This window comes from Diabrotica undecimpunctata, chromosome 2 (assembly GCF_040954645.1).
Source record: "Diabrotica undecimpunctata isolate CICGRU chromosome 2, icDiaUnde3, whole genome shotgun sequence".
Lineage (NCBI taxonomy): Eukaryota > Metazoa > Arthropoda > Insecta > Coleoptera > Chrysomelidae > Diabrotica > Diabrotica undecimpunctata.
The window spans coordinates 57,470,967-57,486,677 of NC_092804.1; the positions used below are offsets into that span (position 1 = coordinate 57,470,967).

Sequence of the window (15,711 nt, forward strand, 5' to 3'; positions counted from 1 at the left end):
ATTAACAACCAGTAGAATTCTAGAAATCTGACATTAAAAAATCGATTTATCTTCAAAAGATTTCTAATGTAGTCTACTATTGTCCAATATTATTAACATAGCGAAATATTTAATTTTAGTATGTATACGGTCAAAACTTGAAATGATTTTTTTTTCAAATAGAACAGCCTATTATTGTATGGTACTTTATTATTACTTAAGCATTCAATATACCTAACTGCTTTAATTTGTAAGTTATTCGTGATTCTTTGAACCAAACATTAATTGGATGGTGTTCCGCAATAATAGTCTAAGCCACATAGAAAATAAGGCTTTATTTTCACATTTTTATATTTTAATAAATTACAGGCTACGTTAAAAAATGTACAAAGCAAAATAAGTAAAACCAGTTCATTGCAAAAATAACTTAAAGCGGCTTAGACGGTTTTTGCAAAATTGTAAAAATATAAGTTGGTCATTTTGCAATAACCGTCTATCCCTCCGAAATGGTAAATACATAGAAAAAAACTTCGAATTCGAGTTCATTACTAATAGTAAGTAACTGTTACCGATTAAATTCCTACTCGATTTGATCTTGATCAATTTCGGAATTAGGATTTACCCCAATTCCTTCCAAATCTTCATAGCTGATGTTGTTTAAAAATCCATAAAAAGGCATGGCATCTTGGGGTATTAACTTAGACAAATATTTAAGGTCCTTTATTTTTTCAGCGGGCAGTGGTTTGCCATTTGGCCACAAGGTCTACATTCTTTAAAACAGTTTTTCGACCTTTACCTGATTTTTCAATATTTACCTCCGAAAATTGTTGATCTCTCACATGTTTTTTCATGTACAAAACTGTAATAGGTACTTTCCTTTGTAATATGTATTACATGTGTTTTAAGCCAATTAATAACATCCTTATTTATATCTGTTTTGCGATTTGTTATGGATTGTAGCAAAAGACTAACTAAAACCAATTCTTCTGATCTTAGACGGTTTACAACAAATTTATTTTTTACTCGGCAAGATCTCATTATTTCTATGTAATCGTTGTCAGTGTACAGTCTTTGATGGGTTTTAAGAGTGCATTCGACATCTCCGAAATGTGAACACTAGCTTAATACTTCTACTCTGCCCCCACAAGAATCACACCATAGAATTAATTTCTTTACGGGTGTCTTTATATTTTCATTAATATATTTACGCAGACATGAACAGACTTCTTGTGTTCCCCTGCCTGCCTCTTGCTCTGTCCATACATTGAAAATACCTCCTTTTGTACTGCCGTCATAAATATCTAAATTAAGTAAATTTAATTGTCATTTGTAATATGCGACTCCAGTCGGTATTTTTGGTAAAGGATAAGTTTTTTGGAGATCAAAAGTCCGGGTCTTAAGTGTTTCATCCTCTTGAGCGCATATTAGATCAGCCTTCACTTCACTCCTTAACTCATTTGCAATTTCGAGATGTTCCCTGCGATTTCTTTCTAGATTCTCCTTCTGTGTAGGCTGTGCAGAACTAATTTAGGCTTTGTACGTATCACACATTCGACATGTATCCTTATGTGGTGTCTTCAACTTCAAATTAAAATTTGAATAAAAGACGCTTTTATACTTCATAAGATTCACTGGGTTTTCTGTAGTATCTGTGTAGAACTGATACATTTTTGATATATTCAGGTCAGGATTTAAAAAATTTGTCCGTAAATGTAAAAAAGGAGTCCGTTTAATTGCGACAACATCTTAATATTTTCAATTCTTTCTTCATCAATTGCATTTTTTCCACCTCTATGTATACCCCTTTTATCTTTAATAATATTACTTTTTATTTGATCTAATGCTACGCGGATTCTATTATGGTTGATCTGAAGTGTATTTAAAAAGGTTTCTTTGCAAACGAGATTGCCATCTATAAAGTATTTTCTTGACCTACTTCTTCGTGATGTTTGGTTTTTTCTGTAACATCTTTTCTTGTTGCCTCCTTCAACATATTTGCCAAGTAAAGCACAGCGCCCTTCACATGTCCCTATACTCCAAAACTGGTCAAAAAATCTTCTCGTTTCAACATTGTGACATTTTCTTGAACATGGACAAGAGTAATCTTCATTAACCTTTTTAGGTAATACAGTTTTGTTTCTTGCCGAAACATATTTTTGGTTACAATTTGCAAACTTTTTTCTGTCTGGTCTTTATTGATTTAGTGTTTTTATTGATCTTCCGCGTTTCTTTCTGCCATCATTTTTTGTTATATTTAAATAGATTTCCATATCCTCTTGACCTCTCGTTTCTTCTGCAGAATCAGTTTCCTCGGATTCAGGAAAATATTCATTGCCAGAGGACTGGTATGGCTCATCAAAATCCATTTTAGCAGATATATTTTTCTGAGTACTACAGGAACTACTTGTTTCTTGTTCTCGAGGATCAGTGGTAAAAGTTTGTTGAAATTTTTAAATCCCCAGGTTCGCTAATAGCTTTCCTCTTGAAATATCCATCCTCTAAAATAAAATCAGAGTATTAGGCACTCACTTAAAACATCCACATTTAATATATTATTGTATATATTCAGGGATTCTACAGTATTCACTACCTTCCCTCGCTCAACCGTTTCCATCTCTCTTTGTTGTCCCATTCTCCATCATTTAGGCCTCTCTTACTCATGGCGTCGTCTACTTCGTTCCTCCAGGATTTTCGGGGTCGTCCTCTTTTCCTCATTCCTATGGGGCTCCATTCGGTTATTCTCTTTATCCGTCTGCTGTCGCTAGTTCTTCGTACATGTCCATACTACTTTAGTCTTTTTTGTTCTATATATGTTAATATGTCTGTTTCTATTGATGTTCTTTGCTTTATTTCGTCATAATAATATATTATTACGAAGTAAAAATGTTACATTTATAAAACATTTTTTACAACTGCTATAAAAAAATAAATTTTGTGTTATAGTGCAGTTAGCAAAAAAGATCTAACGCCACTATCCCACTAACGTAGCTAATTTTAAACTCGATATATTTATATTTCTGTATGTGCAAGTAATATAATATGGGTAGCTATCATAGGTCCAAATTAGTTTAACTGCCGTTTGTTACTCCTTTGTTACAAAGGCATACAATATTTTGCTGACCAGAATTTTGACCATCAAGCAACTGTTAAAATATTTTATATAATGAACAATAGGATTCGTTATTTGATAATTCATTTGTTTGTCGGCATTTATGACACAAACATACGAGTAATCGCAAAACATATTATGTTACTTTTTCCGTACACTATCTGCGATAAAAGGAATTTAAAAATTTCTTTAATCAATTGCCGAGCTGACAATACAGAAAATTCACAGTTTTAAATAATATACTTTCGTATTTTACCATTAAAGATAAAGCATCTAGTTCGGTGCAATTTTATTTATTTAAATAAAATTGTAATATTAGTGTATAATAAATTTCTCGTCTTTTAATAAGTCAAAATAAAGATTTGTTCAATTTAATATTTTGCATCTGATGCACACAATGAAAAGACGGTTACAAAGATTTGCAACAAGCGTCTAACCCACTATAATGAAAACATGGGTATTACCCACTATTTTTACAAATTTCATATTATTTGTGTTTATATATGTTTAAGAGACTTATAAATCAGTATTGTTTTTACCATATGATCACCTGAAACGTTACAACAAAATAAAACAGTTAACCTGTCCTTTGCTGCTTTAAAGCCTGGTGCAAATTTCTCATTTTCCGATATGAGGGTACAGTTTGTCAAACGTAGGAAAAAGTTTAAAAATCTCACAAGCCATAACACTGCATGGCGATTGTAAGATTTTCAAACTCTTTCCTACATTTGACAAACGATACAAGCAGGCATTCTTTTCCAAAAAACGGCTGTTTCGTCGGCGTTAAAAACTTGTTTCGGCTTATATCGCTCACTTTCTTTGAGTTCTTTAAGTTTAGCTGGATGTTGGACGCGTCTTCGTCTGCTGAGGCTGATGCTCCCTCAATTTTGCGAAGAAATTCTTTTTTTAAATCTTTCGAATCATCTGTTACTTACTTGGAAACTTGAAGATTCATTGTCAGCCTTTAGATTATCGTAAAGAGGAAGAGCATTTTTTTGTATCAATTGTGTGCTAATTGGCATCCTCTTTTTTGTTTGATCTTCGATTCAAAGGCCCAGTGCTTTTTCCATTTTTACTAAGGTTTGAGATCACGAAAAAGAAGTTTCTTTGTTGCTTGAACTAGTGCCATACAAAACACTCGAACGAATGGTTTTCTCACTATTTAATAGTCCTTGCAGTAGATTCATTCACTTTAAACTTCTTTGTGGCACTTCCACATGATTTTCCTACAACTAAACAGTCTAACAACTGAATTTTTTATCTAAACTCATTACACATCTTCTTTTAACAAACTTTTTACTATTCCTTTCAGGCGAAGAAACATTTCAGTATAAAAACTATGTACATTGAAACGAGAACGAGTATTGTATGATTGCTGTTACAGTACGCGAAATGCGAAGAAGTAGATTATGTATGTACATATCTGTGAAATACCCCTACTAAATGTGACGCATAGGAGTGATATCATCGGACGCCAGTGAATTACCGGGTAGACTGGATAGAGTGGAGCATTCGTCAAAAGTCGATTGGGCGGATATCGAAACCGCGGATAAGCGAAACCGCGGTTGATGAGTCCGCGGGTAACGAGGGATTATTGTACTACATTCAATATTTTTAATACCACTTACCCTGGTAGAGAGCAATATTTAACATCCGCAAATTTTCATTTTTTCCTATGATTTTAACACACCTATTAGTATGTATATTTACAAGTTTAATACCCAATAATGTGGCGTACATAATAAAATATCCACTTTCATCGAATATTATATTGGCCAACTCAAAACTATCTGACTTTTCCAAATCCCTCTCTACAGCCATCCGTCTACCAAATTCCATGTTTGGCAGTTGTTGGGTTTTGTGCTGATGATCTGAAAACCTCGGCAATGATTCATCCAAAACTAAAATCTAAAACATTGTATTAAAAAAAGTAATGTCTAAGAATATATAACAAAAATTGCTAATCGTGGCTGACCAGTTAGAAAATAACCTTATTGCTATTATTCGGAAACTAATTTCTTATGGAATTTTAATATTATTTACTATCTTTAATGGGAATTAACCTTAACCAAATTATTTCCTCAAGGAAAACTAAATTTCTGTAGTTGGCGGTATACTTAAGTTTTATTTAAAAATCCTTTATAAAGGGTATATAATTAAAAAGACAAGTGTACATGAGTAAAGCCACTAAATATTTGGGTAAAAATCCTTAATATAGTAAAACTTTTGTTATAGAGATCGTATTGTTCTGAAGCTATTTTCTTGTGGCATTTTAAATTAATTTATATTTAAATGGGAATAAGCCACAATTAAAGGTTAAAATACGTTTATTGACGTTTCAATTTCCACTTATTTAAATGAGAACGATTTCCGAAGTGGAAATTGAAACGTCAATAAACGGATTTTAACCTTTAATTGTGGCTTATTCCCATTTAAATATAAATTATAGAGATCGTGTTTTTAACAGATACTCTACATGGCAACGTAAGGCTCCCAATGGGGTTGCTGCTGACTCTTAACCAATGTCTCTGTATGGACTCTAGATGGCAACTGGCTCTAGATGTTGCTGGGGGTTGCTGCTGACCCTGAGACAATGCCTCTGTATGGGTTCTTGATGGTAACTGGCTCTAGATGTTGCCACCGAGACCCCAGAGGCATTGTCTCAGGGTCAGCAGCAACCCACATCGAAAGTTTTACGTTGCCATGCAGAGTATCTGTTAAAAACTTTAACATCAAACCGTCTTTATTACAAAAATATAACTGATACCAAATTTTTTACCAGTTTAAGAGTTTTTACCCAAATCTTTAGTAGCTTGCCTAATGTACACCTGGGAAATACAATGATAATGAACTTATTAGCCCGAAAAGGTATTTTTAATTACAAACCTTTTATAAAGAGTTTTTAAAACTTTTACAAATTATTTATTTAGATATATCTCAAAATAATTTGTATTTTCATACCTGGAATTGTGGTTAGTTCCTATTAAAGATAGTAAATACCATAATGTTTATTATTTGTTTTAATGCTAAAATCAATTAGAAAACAATGGTAAATATTTCGAATTTTGATTTAAAAAATATACACTTTTTTCAAAGTAGTACTGAATGTAAATGAGGTAACACAATGAAAATTTTTGACAACAGCTACATTATAGAAATGTAATCGGAGTGCTTATAGTGAAAGGCGACAGAAGCATGATCTGTTCATGAAAATTAATGTAGTTTACCTTATACGTTGCATTAGCTATGACAAGACATATACAGGACACACTTTACAAACTCTGAAACACAGAATTATGAAACATAATAACGACTGTAACAAGTCAACGTTCTTACCTACTAAACAGTATCCAAACAGATACCCAATATATGGCACAACATGGACCATGACAATACAAAGTTAATTAACATCCGCACAAAACAAAGGAGTAAACATTAATTAATACAACAAAAATGATGATCATCCTACCACACACACTATTTCATTAAACTTAAAACACTTGATATGTCACACCAAGAAATTTAGAATATAATAATATAAGTGTTATTTGCTCCCGCACTGTAAACATTCAAATGACATGTGTGTGAAGGTTTTGACTTACCACTAACGGCTCTAATGGTGTTAGATTACTTGGTGATATTTTTATATTTTTCTAAAAACATCAATATAAGCGAATCTGTCTTAGTGTAACGTTTTTCAAAAATGTAGCTGTTATAACAACTAACAATTAACACTAAATTGTGTAAATAATATCTATTAATTGTATACCTTGTTTTCTATTTAATTTCAGACTTGAATATATAATATAAATTGAACTATGACCCGGTATTATTAGAGCTTATAAGGCGTTATTTCTGCATAACCTTGCTTCGTCAGAAAAGCTCTCTATCGCTTTGATGAATGAAGTTCAATATATGGCATAGGCGAACAATTTGTCAACCTCTTGTATCAACAGAGTGCTATGATGCCATTTCAGCATCCCTGCCTCATTAGACACTCGGGTTGAATACAAAATCACAGACGCTAGGCCAAAGAATGTTTCCTGATTATTTCCCACTTAAGTGGTTAGTTTACAAAGGTGCTATCTACTTTGATAGCAATGACCGAAAACGATTTAGTAATATCGTTTTCTATCCTTTGTGCTATACGAACTTTACAAAAGTTTACATCTTTACAAACAAACAAACAAAACATTAATTAATATAAAGAATATCTTAATGTTATACTCCTCAATTATTTTCAGTATTAGAAACTCAGCAGTTCCAGAAACTTTACAAATTTTAAATTTTGAGTTTGGTATCCCTGGTCCTTAACTTTTCGTTTTGTTCTACATTTATTCTTTTTGATATGCTTTAATAGAGGGGTATAAGTGCAGCATAATGCGATGTATGTATATGTGGAGAGATTTTCGAAGTGTGTTCATTAACCATAGATCTTATTAACGAAATATTACTGACTTAAAATGAAATGTATTGTAATATGCCTATTTTTAAATATTTTCGTGACTATCTCAAAATTTGTTAAGCTATTTATGCTAAAGATTTTGTTTTGTTTTCCTGAGAAAATCAATTAAGAGATCATACACTGATTTGTTGAATGAGGCAATTAAACATGATATATTAACTGGCTCGTATATATTAACAACTCATATACAACACCATACTTAAAAGTGTAATCACATATGGCAGCGAAGTTTGGCAAATGAAACAAAGAACAGAGAAACTGTTACTAGCAACAGAAATGGACTTCTGGAGAAGAGCAGCAGGAAAATCAAGAAGAGATCGGATACCAAATGAGAGAATACGTGAAATGATGGGAGTCAAGCATACAATAGTTGAGGACATAAAAACAAAACAGTTAATATGGTACGGCCATGTACAGAGAATGCCAGATGACAGGATTCCAAAACAGATTTTGACGTGGACACCACAAGGGAGAAGGAAAAGAGGAAGGCCGAGAAAAAGCTGGAGAGAGGAAATTGAAAAAGAACTAGAGGAAAGAGAAATCCCTCCAGGCCTATGGCTGAATAGAGAAGAATGGCGGTTAGGAGTCGGAAGGCGTCGGAGAACGCTGTAAACCGATAGTAGTAGTAGTAGTAGTAGTAGTAGTAGTAGTAGTATATTAACTGGACCCGCAATGTGTAGTTTGTACAATTTGGATAATAACTCTTCGGATGATCCCATGATTTAAGTCTCCCACTTTAAGTATTGCTACATTCACAAAAGGGGCTTTGAAATACGCTACAATACAAAAAAATGTTTGTAAATCATAGAACATATATTATAACATTATGCAATTTTAAACTTTAAACTTTTCGCCATTCGTGTCGCTTCTTTCACCATCTTCTTCGTAATTTTCTATTATTGGGGTATTATTAATGCAATTATCACCAAGTTGGGTTACAAAATAACCCCAGTTTTCTGCAGCTACATGAGACACCACAACCTTTCTTGCAAAAATATCATTTTTAAAAGTTCTTCAGGAGCAGGCGACTCTTTTATTTATAATGGATGCAACGATCCATCTTTTGAATACCACCCCTAGTCAGTTGGCTGAATATTTTAGTTTCCAAGCCACTCTGGTCCTGGAGGTAGGTCCTTTTTGAGTGGTCATCTAAAGCATCTACAGTAGGCACGAGTGATGACAACTTGACGGCGCTATTTTTCTTAGTGACTTTGATGAATGACTCATAGCGCATTCTCCCAAGGAAAACTTTTAAGTCTCCACTTTTTTTAATTTATTGAACTCTTATTGAAATTTTTTTTAGTTTCAGCAGTGTTACTGTAGAATATTTCCTTCTTTCTCAAGAATCAGAAAATAAAAAAAAATGTTTGCCTTTATTGTTAAAAGCCAAAACGATGTCACATCCAGTGAATGCATGTGTAAAAGCTATTCATTTTGAACTGTTTGGGTAATTTACTTCAAAACTTTCATTAGAATATATTACTGATAGTGCATTTTGTTTTCCAAGTTTAAGAAAATAAATTACCTTGTCTTCTTTGGCCTCGGCAGTTAAAATTAAAAGTATGTCGACATCTTCCGCTACAATGATTTTCTGCAAATCTGATTCTTCCTACATCGCTGTTTCAACTACTAGTTCATCAGCTTCCTTTTCACCTTGACAGCGGCGGGTAGATTGTTTGTTAAATTCTGCCATTAGTTGCTCGATGAATTTATTTTTATTTTTATAATTGGATAACTGTAATAATATATAATGCAAAAATAATTGTAATATTATTGCCAAAATTTCTTTTTAGGAAAGACTCTTGGAAAACCTGTCCAAATCTACAATTTGATGGCATCAATAAAATATTTAGCATTATTTTTATCTAACATGATGTCAATATATTGAAATAAAGTGTATAATGCTGATTTTGCTGTTTTCTTCATTCCTACATCGTTCAACAAAGATAGAGAGTATGGTGCCAATGCTTTTTTTTTAGAAAGTAGAAAACATCTGCACTTGTAACAATGTTGGGACTGTATTGTGTGATTTACAAACGGTACAAAGTGCGCTAAATTTGCAAGTATCTTCTTCGTACTATGAAAAAAAAAACTAAAGAAGCTATTTTTTTTTCGGATGACTGCAATTACCAAAACAAGAAATTCAACTTTGAGTAGTGTTTATCCAATTTTGTAACAGCAAAAAACTTTTAAATTTACCAAAACTAAATAAAAAAAATAAAATAGGGACATTTATGCACCTGGCTGTTAGGTGCAAATTTGTAAAAATGCAAAATTACATCATTCTTATGATGTTCATTACGTAGATCATAATTTCTTTAAAGATTATTCCTAGAATGAAACATAATCAAGAATGAAACTCAATTCGTCCAGGTAAAAAAAGGTAATAAAACCTCGAAAGTTTAATGATAGTTTAAGTTGGCTTTTTGACAAAAAAAAACAATATTACTGAATTTTACTCAATGGTAATGTAATCGTTACCTAAAAAGAACCCTACGCACAAAAAACGAAGAAACTGAATGTTAAATAAAGAAGCCAAAATGTTTTTTGTCTCTCATCTAAAGTTGCATAAAACTGACTTACGAGTTTTTACAGTTTAACTGTCGATTTTTTTTTCGTATCTCTAATGCTAATCTTTCTATTTTGAAGAAAAGGGCATTTTTTAACAAACTACAAAAATTGGTCATTTGCTTTTAACTCCATTTTTTTTAAACCAATCATTCTAAGTCGGTCAAACTTCTGGAATGTATTAATAATACATAAATAAAGAAGATTGAGCAAGACCAGCAACTAATTTTAATTAGGGATTGTTTCCGCTCACTTTCCCGCTGAAGAAAATAGGGACTGACTGACTCATCATATGTCACTCAATTTTTGTACTAGTACTAGAGACTTTTTTTAAAGATAGGTCTTCTTTTTAAATAATTAAAATTAGTTTCTATAAGTTATCCTCGAAAAATGCATAGTTTTCCCGTCGTTTTACTTTGAAACCCCAAAATTTAGCATTCGACGAAGAAGAGTTGACATACATCTTATTCAAATTGCATATTCCCAGCATCAACAAATTATCGAGTCTTAACACGCACGTGTTCGGAGAGTATTCGCCTTCTCATTCGCCAAAAGACTATTAAATATGATTTATCGCCTTGGGCGAGCATGGTTGTCATTTTACAAGTCCAAACTGCTCAGTCTGATTATATTCAAATTATTTGTTGGTTTATACATTTTTTACATTATAAGTTAATACATTTTGTGTTTTTGTAACGTTATTGTTGAGTTATTTACTGGCCGTGTTATTTTTCATGTTTTATAGTGTTTAGTAAATTTTAGTATCCAAAAACAAAGTATTTATTCATAAAAGTAAACATTGCTTATGATAATCCCTTGGGTAAAGGTAAGAGAAACCAATATTTTAATTTATGGATGTTTCGAAAAGTTTTCTTTTCTTTTCTGGACTAGAAGAAGTATACATAATGCAGTTTCATTTTGATGATGCTAGTTTTATTATAATACATATTATTTTCCTTTAGACTACTTTGACCTTCTCTTAATCAACTTATTTGAGACAAACAGGACAAGAAAAATGTCAAGCACTGATACAGCAGACGAACTCCTTGAGATTGATGTAATCTTCAGTCCACCTAAAAAAGACCCGTAAAGGGACATTTTGGAGTTAAAACGAAGGAAATAATCATAAATGTATTTAAAACGGAAATGCAGGAGAACCCTACAAAGTCGAAAAGGGCAATTTCTATTAAAGTAGCAGGCAGATAAAACAGGTACTGATATTGTTTCTCCATTATTTTAGAATGAGCGTTTTCACTTTATTTAATAAGTATTGTTACTTTCTATATATTTTACATTGTCGACACCTCAACAAATTGAGTATCGTAACTCGCTTGATGAATTTGACATAGAAGGTGTAAGAATAATTCACGAATTAACTCGTAAGTAGCTCTTTTCTTAGGAGACAAAACCTCGTAAGTTTAATGACAGTTTAAAATTTTAAGTTACAAAACCTTGTAAATTGCTTTTTGAAAAAAAAAACATATTACTGAATGTTAGTTAATGGTAATCAAATGTAATTGTTACCTAAAAAGAACCCTACACACAAAGAACGAAAAAACCGAATGTTAAATAAAGAAGCCAAAATGTTTTTCGTCTCTCCTCTTAAGTTGCATAAAACTGACTTACGAGGTTTTGCAGTTTAACCGTCGATTTTTATCGTATCTCTAATGCTAATCTTTCTATTTTGAAGAAAAGGGTATATTTTACCAAATACAAAAATTCGATATTTGCTTTTAACTCCATTTTTTTAAACTAATCATTGTAAGTCGTCAAACTTCTAGAATGTATTAATAATACATAAATAAAGAAAACTGAACAAGGCCAACAACTAATTTTAATTAGTCATTTGTATGACTAACTTTTGCCGGTACTCCTAACATTCATAGTTGTTTTAACATTTTTTGTCTATCTACTCCATCAAACGTCTGTTTGAAATCAACATACAATCTGTTTAACATATGTATTTGGTCTATAGTTGAACTCTTTGGTCTGAAACCACATCGGTATTCACCAATTATTTCTTCGAAAATGATTCAACCTGGCTATATATATATATATTTTCTGATAATACCTTGTGGGCGCCATTTAATACTTTTATGCCCCTATAATTTTCGCACACTCGTTTGTCTCCCCCTTGTACAAAGCAACTATGATTCCTACCTTCCAATCGTCTGGGAAGACTTCTAGTGTCCATATGTGGCAGATTAGTTTATGGATACGCTTCCATAGCACATATCCATCATTCTTTATCAGTTCTGCAGTTACTACATCTGTGCCAGGCGCTTTGTTATTTTTCAGATGTTTTATGACGTATATAGTTTCTTTCAATGTTGGTTCCTCAACTAGTTATTCTGCTGTGTGATGAATTATTTCTTCTTCTTGGTTTTGTTCTGTTTCTGAATTTAAGAGCTCTTGAAAATACTCCTTACACCTTTTCACCACTTCTTATTTCTCGATGATAATTGCCCCGTTTTTGTTCTTACACACTGTTGTTCTTGTCATGTGTCTTTGAGTGTATCACCTAGTCTCTCTTGTTATTATAGTCTGTAATTTGTTGTATTTTTCTATTCATATGCTCTTCTATTCAATCGGGAATTTCTGTGTAGACATTTCTGCCTAGCTGTAATTTTGCTAGTAGATCTCAGTGTATTGGTTGTTTTAAATGTTGTAATGTTGTACTTATTTCCTATTCTTTTTAATTTTTCATTTACATGGGTAGTCATTTTTTATTAAAACCTTTGTTAGCAGGTTTTTTCTTCTTGAAATGCCTTTTAATTAGAGCAGATGTTTAGGGCTCTATTATATAATAATTTGATGATTCCTTTTTTGATGTTTAAGTTGTGATTTGAGTGATAATTTAGTGATAATAATTTAGCAAATCCATCAGCAGAATGTAGCAGGCTTTGGTTGCCAATACTGAAAGGAGTCAACAACAAGAATATACCAACAATAGCGGATTAGAAACTCTGGCACACATCGTCTTCAATCATACACAATACATATTGCACCATCCGACACATATACACAATACATGAATACTCTCACACACATAAACGCTTATAGCACATATTAATAAGGCAGAACACTTAGAATAATCAGAATTTGAAGTTCCATGGGGTAAAAGGAAGGCCACGGAAAAGGTAAGAGGATGAAATGAAGCTAGACGTAAGAACCTGGAGAAGATCGACGCGGGACCGGCAAGATTGGAGGCATTGTTTGGAGAAGGCCAAGGCTCGATTTGGGCTATAGCGTCATTGGAGAGAGAAAATGACATAATCTTGTCAACAACTATGACGTCTATACACTCTTTTTGACAAAATTTTTAAATAATCTTTTTTGAGAACGATTTCCGGCGTGTAAATCGTTACGTCAAATTTTTTTAGTTAAAAATGTGATTATTACAATCAATTGTGGCTTAATCCCATATAAACACAGTATTTACATCAATCACAATGTATATAACTATTTTCTCATTTTGTTAAAATTTAAGTCAAAACAAAGTATAAATATATAAATAAGAAAATGCAATCACTTACCAGTTTACCCTTCAAAAAATTAAATACTCTAATTTTTCTATCTGTTGAAATTGTTGCAAACTTTTTTCCATCATTTGAAAAAGCTAATCCTGTTGGAACAGTCTTATTTTTGGCAAATTCAAACAGATCTGTATCAAGTTTAGAATCAAATCCTATATTTTTGGGAAAATCATAGTCATGTTTGCTTCCATGCCAGTATTCTAGAATAATTCATAACTGAAGTAATCATTTATGATGCATTCCATATGTATGACAAAACTTGTTGGTTGTTTGAAAAGATATATAATTGTAAATAATAAACTATGGTATAACATATGTGCATATAGTAATACAGCATTGACACACAAAGAAATAAGCTTACAAAGTCGAAGAACTGAAGATATAATCATTCAATACCATGATATATATCATCATAGTATTGAATGCTACGTTTCCACATGTAATAGACATACATCAAGATACAGAATTATTACAAGAGATGTTCACCGAGATTTCCCCTTTAGTTAACAACAAATTTAATATTCTCGAGTAAAAATGATATTTATTACCTGTTAAGAAACTAGTTCTTATCATAAAAAATTCCGATTTTTGTACCCCTACAGGGGTACTCTGATTTGTGCCACTACTGAAATGCATTAATCATGTTCGGGTAATCAGATAGCTAAGGAAGCAGAAACTGCTTCAAAAGTAGTTTAAAAGTGTTAAAAATACGTCCCTATTAGCCTAAATATGTCCACCACACTCAGCATAATGTATTAAGATACCAAGAATGAAGTCTTGTGTGTTGTGAAAGGGTGAGGAATAGATTTGATCGGGATTCAAATTGTATCTCTAACATTTTATTTACAAATAAAAAACCTTTTTTCTTTAATACTGGTCAGGATACAAAGAACATAGTTTATTGATATAGAAGAAATTAGTATCCTGTACAGACACAATTTCCCATAAATTAAATGTGTGATGTGGTATCATTGGGCCAAATAAATTCGGTCCATTTTCAATCAATCAATCAGTTTATAATGTTTTACACCGTCTTCTGATTTCCAGTCTTCATTTATCTCGGTCGTTCCAAATGTTTTCTTCAATTCCCCTCTCCCTTAAGTCTTTATCGATTCCTTCTCTCCAACTTAATCTCGGTCTACCTTGCTTTCTTGTTCCATGCGGTGTCCAGTTCAATACTTTCTTTGGTATTCTGTGTTCATCCTTTCTTTGGACGTATACAACCACCTTAGTTGATTTATTCTGATGTCCTCTATTATATTCTGCTTAACACCCATAATTTCTCGTAATCTTTCGTTTCTAACTCTGTCTAATCTTGATTTTCCAGCCGCTCTTCTCCAGAAGTCCATTTCTATTGCTTCTAATACTTTTAAGTTTTTTCCTTTCAGTGGCCATATCGCACTTCCATATGTAACAATGCTTTTTATAATACTGTTATAGATTTTGTGTTTGTTTTCTTTGGAGATTGTTTTGTCCCACAGTACACTGTTTAATTGCCTACTGGCTTGTCTTCCCTGGTTATTTCTATGTTTAATTTCTTCGTCTAATTTGCCAAAGTTGGTTATTTGCATGCCTAAATATTTGTATTTTTGACAGTGATTTATTTCTCGCTGTATTTCTTCCAAGATTAGATTTTGTTGAATTCCCCCAATACACATGTATTCAGTTTTGTTGATATTTACTCCTAGCCCCCATAGTTCATATTCTTCGACAAGTTTACAGGTCATATATTCGAGTTCTTCATAGTATTGGGCCATCACTATCAAGTCGTCTACAAAACTCAATGTATACAATATTGCCTCGTTTAGAGGAATTCCCATGTTTCTGCATTTTCTTTTCCACGTCTTCATCGCTTGATCCGAGCAGATCTTAAACAAAGTAGAAGACACGCAGCATCCTTGTTTGAGTCCTTTGCTGATAGTGAAACCCTTGGATACCTCCTGACCTTTCTTTATTTTACTTGTGTTGTTCTTGTAGAGGTCTTGATTAAGGTTACACTAATATTTGTTTTCTCGAGAGCTTCACAGAGTTTTTGTTGTGGCACACTATCGTAA

At 32.4% G+C, this 15,711-nt stretch overlaps 2 protein-coding genes across 5 annotated transcripts in view; one reads left to right on the plus strand and one right to left on the minus strand.

The window, feature by feature from the left end:
• LOC140434592 (DNA-binding protein Ewg-like) overlaps positions 1–9,454 on the plus strand; it is a 52,258-nt gene extending 42,804 nt beyond the window's left edge. For all 4 annotated transcript variants that reach the window (XM_072522965.1, XM_072522967.1, XM_072522968.1 and 1 more), the window contains one exon: positions 9,347–9,454. The gene's annotated coding sequence lies outside the window, so the exon portion shown is untranslated. The remainder of the gene's footprint in view (positions 1–9,346) is intronic.
• Positions 1–15,711, minus strand: part of LOC140434589 (peptidylprolyl isomerase domain and WD repeat-containing protein 1) — a 78,032-nt gene that overhangs the window by 56,302 nt on the left and 6,019 nt on the right. The window contains exons 3-4 of the mRNA XM_072522961.1: positions 13,658–13,857; positions 4,717–4,996 (exon numbers count right to left, since the gene is read on the minus strand). Of these exons, the coding sequence (XP_072379062.1) occupies positions 4,717–4,996; positions 13,658–13,857 (480 nt within the window). The remainder of the gene's footprint in view (positions 1–4,716; positions 4,997–13,657; positions 13,858–15,711) is intronic.